Source organism: Dendronephthya gigantea, unplaced genomic scaffold (assembly GCF_004324835.1).
Source record: "Dendronephthya gigantea isolate DGI-Jeju-01 unplaced genomic scaffold, DenGig_1.0 000062F, whole genome shotgun sequence".
Classification (NCBI taxonomy): domain Eukaryota; kingdom Metazoa; phylum Cnidaria; class Anthozoa; order Malacalcyonacea; family Nephtheidae; genus Dendronephthya; species Dendronephthya gigantea.
In genome coordinates, this window is record NW_021163072.1 from 324,638 (window position 1) to 332,728 (window position 8,091).

The 8,091-nt window shown below is 39.9% G+C and overlaps 1 protein-coding gene across 1 annotated transcript; it reads right to left on the reverse strand.

Moving 5' to 3' along the window:
- Positions 1 to 4,154: 4,154 nt before the first annotated feature.
- LOC114530398 (uncharacterized protein K02A2.6-like) lies at positions 4,155 to 7,265 on the reverse strand. Its single transcript, XM_028552021.1, has one exon. It carries the CDS (start codon positions 7,263 to 7,265, stop codon positions 4,155 to 4,157), a length of 3,111 nt encoding a protein of 1,036 aa, XP_028407822.1.
- Between the last annotated feature and the right edge of the window lie 826 nt (positions 7,266 to 8,091).

Here is an 8,091-nt window from a genome sequence, read left to right on the forward strand (position 1 = left end):
GTTGTACTGAGTAATTGTCATGCATTATCTTGTTATTAAATAAAGCGTATATTAAATACTGCAAGGTTTTGATATTGGGGAAGTTTTGAGTAACTTGTACTTTAGAGGAACATGTATACGGTGAAACAAAAGAGAAACATTGGGTGTCAAGCTGGCTCGGCGGAGTCTGCTAGGGTCAAAAAGGAAACACAAACTGTGGCACCGACATTAGAAAGTTACGATCGCGAAGCTAGAGGGGCGAAGCGAAATTTTACGACATACAATATCTTTAAAGATCAGATCCTGTGCAACAAAGAATATATGCTCAACTGGTTGAAACAAGAGAAATTAATACTTGAGAAACGCAGCTGCGACGAATGTGGGAATATGATGAGGTGGGTAAAATGTGTTGATCGGAAGGATGGCTACAAATGGATGTGTCGTAAAAAAATTGGAAAAAATAATCATTACAAAGAAGCAAGTATAAGAAGGAATAGTTGGTTCGAAAAATCAAATATGAGTATGGAAGAAGTTCTTAAATTCACCTACTGGTAGTCAGTTAAGTTACAACAAGACCAAATTATGCAGCAGTTGTCGTTAGCTACCCACACCGCTGTTGATTGGGACTCATTTTGCCGCAAAGTTTGCGAAGTAACCATCATGCGCGAGAGTTGTAAAATAAGGGGTGAGGGAAAAGTTGTCCAGATTGACGAAAGTTTGTTTGGAAAAATGAAGTACCACAGGGGCCACGTCGTGAAAGGGCAATGGGTATTTGGTGGTATAGAGCAAGACTCTAGGAAGTGTTTTATGGTTGCAGTGGAGTGTCGATCAGAGGCCGTTCTTCTGCCTTTTATTCAACAGTGGGTTGAGCCTGGCACGCTGATTATCTCAGATTGTTGGAAGTCGTACAATAATCTGGAAATCATGGATACAAACACGCCACTGTCAATCATTCTGTTGAGTTCGTAAACAAAGACGGACAGCACACCAATAAAGTCGAGGGACTTTGGAGATTGGCGAAGGCCAATTTACCAACAATCGGAGTCAGACAAGGGCAACATTCCAGTCATCTAGCCGAATTTATTTGGCGTCACATTCATAAAGGCGATGATTTGTTCATTTCTTTTTTAAACGATGTAAAAAAAAATTACGATGTTGGTCATTAAAAAGCTAAATTTTCCACCTTTCTATTACAATGTTGAGAATAAAGTGCATGATTGAGGATATATTTATATTGGGTTAAAGTAGGGTAAGGGTTACAATTAAGGTTTGGCGTAGATGGGTTCGGGTAGACGGGTTGTCACGTGGACGGGTTGACGCGTAGACGGGTTGACGCGTACACAGGTGACACGTAGACGGGTTGACACGTAGACGGGTTGACGTGTAGACGGGTGAGGCGTAAATGGGTGACGCGCAGATGGGTGACGCGCTGATGGGTGGCACGTAGACAACTTGACGCGTGGACGGGTTGATGAGTGGACGCGTAGACAGGTACGCGTGGAAGGATTGGTGTGGTATTCTGCAATTGCTCGAAATGAACAAAGGCAGTATGACAATGAAGGAGTTGGTGACCAATTGACAGTCAAACGAGCAGTAAATGGACAGGCATCATTGGCAAATGGATTTACACCTGAGGGGAGATTGGGAGGGCTTCATTTTGAAATAGCAGATTGGCATGCTGGAAACATTGTATATTGTCTATTTTTAGAGGTAATATTGTACACTTTGTGTGCATATATAATATACTGTACATGTATTGCACTAATCTAAATGCTTTAACTATTATTCCCCAACGGCATGTTTCCATACTATATATAGACACTTCATGAATTTGTTTGATAGCAATAAAAACAACTAAATTTATCAATTAATGGATTACCCTTTGCACCTTGATTTTGATACATTGTCTTGTGTTCACTTGAGCAAATCCAGGAAGTGTTTATTAGTTACCATTTAATAAGGGGGATTGCAAATAGAACTAATTGAGTTTAATTTACTTTTGTTAGATTGCATTCAGTAACTTATTCAAAGGAGCATCTGCATCTGACAAATGTACCATGTATAGTGACAGAAACCTCGTAAACAGGCGTAATGTGAAGAGTGATGTTTCTTCTGCAGCCAACGCTTGTAGAAGGTTTTTCGAAATTGAAATTGTAGCTAGACTTGTTGCTGCTGGTCTAAAGGTTTTGGAAATGGATGATGTGGATGAAAAATCTAGTGAAGTCAATGCATATGATGGTCCTAAAGATGGGAAACTGGAAAAGAAAAAGGACTTGTCAAAGATTGCCTCTGAAGTTGTTGATAGGTTTGTTTCACTGTAAAATATTGACTGAAATATGTCAGGGCCAGATGATCATGAACTTGTATGACATACTTTAACAGTGGAGATTTAGCGGTGGCATGCAACTTTCTTTTTGTGGGTAGCTGCTGTGCATGCGTGGCTAACCACTATGTTGTTGAAAAAGTGTCTGTGGGTATACGTATATCTGTTAATCTTCGGGGATCATCACATAAACGAAAGGTGACGAACATACTGTTCGTGCTTCCGGAAAATTTTGTCTGTTTTCTTGTGAACAGATGGTTTAGTTAAGCCAGAATTTCATTCGAAGGGCTGCTTTGAGTTTTGGCAAATTTCTATATAAAAGTTAAGGTAAAGTCAATGTTGCATTATTTGTGTCAATATTTGTCATTTCAATCATTCATTTGTCCACTGTGGTACGAGTGTACAAATCTTTAATACTACTGCATGGCTTGTTTACAAGTTTCATTGACAATATCTTATCACTGTGGTAATCAGTCCACATTGATCATCATTCATCATTGATATAAGACGTGTATTGCTGAGCAGTAGTTACCAGGAAGGTATGTCCTGGGAGCTGGATTTTCCTTCACATCATTTGAAAGTAATAATGGCACAACATAAACATTGTGATAGTATATAATTTGAACATACCATAAGCACAATTCACTGTTCTTTTGACTCTTAATCAATTGGTTCTTGAGATATGGCAAGCAAAAACCTTGCCATTGTGCAGGTATTTAAATTGAACCTTGCCATTGGCAGGTATAAATAAAACAACAGCCATTTCTGCTGATATACTCAAACAAAATATTAAGTTTTTTTCAGTGGTTCACAAACATTCTTGTGGGTTTACGGCGGGAACAGAGATTCGACCAGTAATTATGGCATGATCTGAGGAAAGTTGCAATGCTTACATAGGATATAGCAGAATCTGAGTTACGGTAATCACAAGATGGTGGTCAAGATCAAGGTTACCATGGTTGCGAGTAGGGGTCTCCACACGCTGTATCAAATTATTAGAATCCAACAGATCAAGAAACAAGATGGCATCACAGTTTGTTGAAACATAATTGAGATGGAAATTGAAATCACCAACCACTAGTAAACAACCAGGAAGGTCAGCCAGGTTCTCAATGAGAATTGGGAACTCATTGAAGAAAATACCTGCAGACAAACGATTTTTCTTAGATGGAGGTGGTCGATACACCGCAATGATGCACAGACAAGTGGATCCACAGCTTGTATACTCAAACAATCAGATAAGACAATTTATAGGTTTTTGTTTCACAGATTGAGGGCCGGGATTTACAGATATATCCATAAATATTGTTATATCAAGAGCAGGGCCAAGTCCAGGAATCAGCAAGCAAGTACAGCCATGCTTAGTCTATTTCATTAGAGCCCTTGTTTGGCAACAAGAACCATAAGTTGACTTTGAATTCACAGTTCAGGCCACATTGCGTATTAAAATGTTATACTTCATACCTACATCTAGAGAACAATTCTATATAGGCACTGTAATTGATAGCATTGCTTTCCAGAATGACTGTACAATGAACAGCCAGTTATTATGTTTACCAAAACTCGAGACGTTTTAAAATGAACTCACATTTATTTAACAAGTTCTGGCCTTTTATACAAAACACTATACGATATTTGCATAACATAAAACAATTAACATACACCTAATAACATAAAATTAACATAAACATAACATTTCCTCCGCCACAAAACTGAGAGTTCAATGTTAATAGTCAGTACTCTTAGTAATTATATCTATATAACTATAATAAATCTACTTATTCTATTTCTATTTTTTTTTGTTAATTTTTCTCTACCGATAAATAGAGGCATTTCAAAGTCTATTAAGAGATTATACTTCTTCTATTAAACGTTTTGGTTTAGTGCGAATACGAATTGGATACCTGCGAGTACTTGAAAGTTTTTCCCCACCGTTTAAAATACCAGTAATAGGTTCTTCTGTATTCGTTGATGTTGGTAGTGGAACTGGAGATAGTGAGTCGGTTTTCGGGATTAAGGTGGTAGTGGGACTTGGCTCAATGGGTTGTCCTGGGTTACCATTACTTGCCACACTGACTTCCGGCGTTGAAGATAAAGCAGTTGGTGGTGACATAACATCAGCTGCAGTTGATCCGGCGAGACTTTGTAATTGATCCACATGTCGTTTCCAAAACAGATCACCAACCTGAACTCTATAAGTAATTGGACTTAACTTCATTTGAACCACTCCCTTTATCCATGGATCCTTTCGTGGTCGATAGTCTTTCACCATTACTGGATCTCCAATTTCCAAGTTACGCAGTGGAGTTTGTGGTAAATCTTTAGATTTTCGCTCCATCTTAGCAGACAAACTAGGATGCAAAATGTCCAGTCGGGTTCGGAGTCTTCGACCCATCAGGATTTCAGCTGGCGTGCAACCCGTAGCAGTGTGTGGAGTCGTGCGATATCCCAAAAGAAAACGTGCCAATTTCTCCCCAGCAGATCCCTCTTCCTTCTTACGAATCTTCATGGCATCTTTAAACGTTCTGACTGCTCTTTCTGCCTCACCATTTGAAGCTGGATGATACGGCGATGATAAACGTTGTCGAATTCCATTCAACTTTAAGAACTCTTTCATTTCCTCCGCCACAAATTGAGGACCATTATCTGACACGATCTCTTCGGGTAGACCATGAACTGAAAACAGGAAACGTAACGCTTGAACCGTGGCAGCAGCGGTAGTTGATGACATTGATAGGACTTCAATCCATTTAGACTTGGCATCTACCACCACTAAATACATCACACCATCCATTGGACCCGCAAAGTCTATATGAATTCTTTGCCATGGACGCACAGGCCAAATCCAAGGATTACTCACCTTCAAGGGGGACTTACAACGGTTAGCTTGACAACTGGTGCAATCTCTGACAGTCTGTTCAATGTCTTGATCCAATGTTGACCACCACACATGTAAACGTGCCAAAGATTTCATTCGCACCATTCCTGGATGATTCATATGTAACTCCATCAACACTTGCTCTTGATATCTAGTTGGAATCACCACTCTGGTTCCTCTAAGAAGACAGCCTTCTTCTACAGTAAATTCGTCTTGCTTGGTGAAGTAAAATCGAAGTTCCTCATGCAAACTACCTTCCTCTGGCCAACCATGCAACAAGAAATAAACCACGCGTGACAAAACAGGATCTTTTTGCGTAGCTTCTCGGATCATACAAACCGAAATCGGTGCCCGTTCCAGTTGAACTCGATTTACTTCTTCAGCTTCTGAAGTCCACCCATCTGGCTCTTCCACAACTTTCCTCGGCAACCGGGACAACGCATCAGCATTAGCATTATTCTTGGAAGTTCGATATTCGATATCATATTGATACGCCCCAAGTTGAATCGCCCATCTCTGCAGACGTGATACTGCTAACACAGGAACACCACATTTAGGTCCCAGAATCAATGTGAGAGGCTTGTGATCAGTTATTAACGAAAAACGCCGTCCATATAGGTACTGGTGAAACTTCTTCAATCCAAAAATTATTGCCAAGGCCTCTTTTTCGATCATAGAATAATTTTGTTCACTAGCGGAGAGTGTTCGAGATGCATAAGCTATTGGTTGTTCTTCTCCATCATCAGATACATGCGATAGTACAGCTCCTATTCCACAGGACGATGCATCAGCAGCTAGTCTCACGGATTTCTTGGGGTCATAATGTGTTAACAATGGTGACTTCTCCAAAGCTGACTTTAAAGTTGCAAATGCCTTCTGACAGTCGTCGGACCAGTTCCAAGGAACATCTTGGGATAGCAACCGATTAAGAGGATTTACCAAAGTTGCCATATCCGGAATGAACTTGCGATAATAGTTCACTAATCCTAAGAATGACTTTAAATCTGTTGGATTTTCTGGAATTGGAACTTCCCGAATGGCTTGAACTTTACGAGGCGAAGGATGGATTCCTTGTCGATCCACCACAAATGCAAAATACTCCACTGAGGGTTGCAGGAACACACACTTTGATTTCTTCAGCTGAATTCCCATACTCTGAAGACGATTAAGAGTGCTGTTGAGATTTCGCAAATGTTCCTCATCATTCTTGCCCGTAATGATCAAATCATCAAGAATACCTCCAACTCCTTGTAGACCATTCAACACCACGTTCATAGTCTTTTGGAAAATGGCTGGGCTTGAGGCTACTCCAAAAGGCAATCTCGTGTACCGATATAGCCCCAAATGAGTGTTAATCGTAACATATGGCTTTGACTCGTCGTGCAAAAGAACTTGTTGATACGCGGATGATAGATCAATCTTCGAGAATTTCTCGCCCCCGTTTAGTTTTGTAAATAATTCCTCAGCAGTAGGCATTGGATATTCTTGCACATCAAGACAGGGATTAATGGTGACTTTATAATCCCCACATATCCGTACACTTCCATCTGGTTTCAATACTGGCACAATTGGAGTTGCCCACTCAGAGAACTCGACCTTTTCCAACACCCCGAGTTCCTCCAACCGGTTTAGTTCCTCGCCGATTTTGTCTTTCAGAGCAAATGGAACAGGTCTGGGTTTGAAAAATTTGGGCGTCGCGTTTGGCTTCATCTTTAAATGTGCCTTCACTCCTTTGACCGTACCCAACGAATCATCAAATAACGAGGAATACTGACTAGTTAGTTGCTCCACATTGTTGACCCGCTTAACTGAAACTTTCTTTATTTGACTCCAATTCAGCTTTAACACCGACAACCAGTTGCGACCTAATAGAACAGGGCCTTCATTATTAGTCACTATAACAGGTAGATGAGCCTTTTGGTTCCCATACACCACGCCCACATCAATTTCACCCAACACCGGAATTTCGTGTCCGGAATAACTTCGCAATTTAACGTTGGACTTTCGTACTGGTTTTGTTGACGACAATTTCCTCCAGACGCTTTCTGGCATAATTGACACCGCAGCTCCCGTATCCACTTCCATCGTTACTGGTTTTCCTTCAATCGATACAAGTACTTTCAGCTCTGTATGTTTTCTCCCCGAATCAGTCAACATAAACACCGGCCATGTTGTATCCATAACCTCTTCTTGGCTTTCCCGGTCACTTTCAACGTCGCTCTCTGTCTTTACGTTATGGATTCCGCTCGATTTCTTTTTTTTCCATATGTCCCATGAACGACAGATTAAAACCAACATTTGGCTGGGCAGCTTGCCCTTCTTCGTCCATCGTAATCCACAAAATCCTCGTCGCCAATTATTATGTTTACCAAAACTCGAGACGTTTTAAAATGAGCTCACATTTATTTAACAAGTTCTGGCCTTTTATACAAAACACTATACGATATTTGCATAACATAAAACAATTAACATACACCTAATAACATAAAATTAACATAAACATAACAATTGATGACAAAGATACCAAATAATGCAGAGTTAAAAACATAATAAACAGGACAAACTAAAACGTGGCAGCCATATTAGCGCACTATGTATTATTATTGGAATGCACTATATATTATGATTCGTTTGCTGATACCTCAAGATGGAATGGTGACAGTGTAGACTGTAGACATTTCTTCCTGTAATTATTCTACTTTCCAAGTGCAAAAATTACACTTGTCCATTTTCTGGGCCAAGCCATTTTTTAACGATGAGTTTACTGAAAAGTTGTATCCACAGATTCATTGCTTTTCTTATTGACTATAAGCCACCAATGTTAAGACATATAATTCCCATATTTTGTTTCGAGGATTAGTGTTTAGAAGTGCATTGTGTTCGCTCTTTTATTTAAAACCAGAAAACAAGA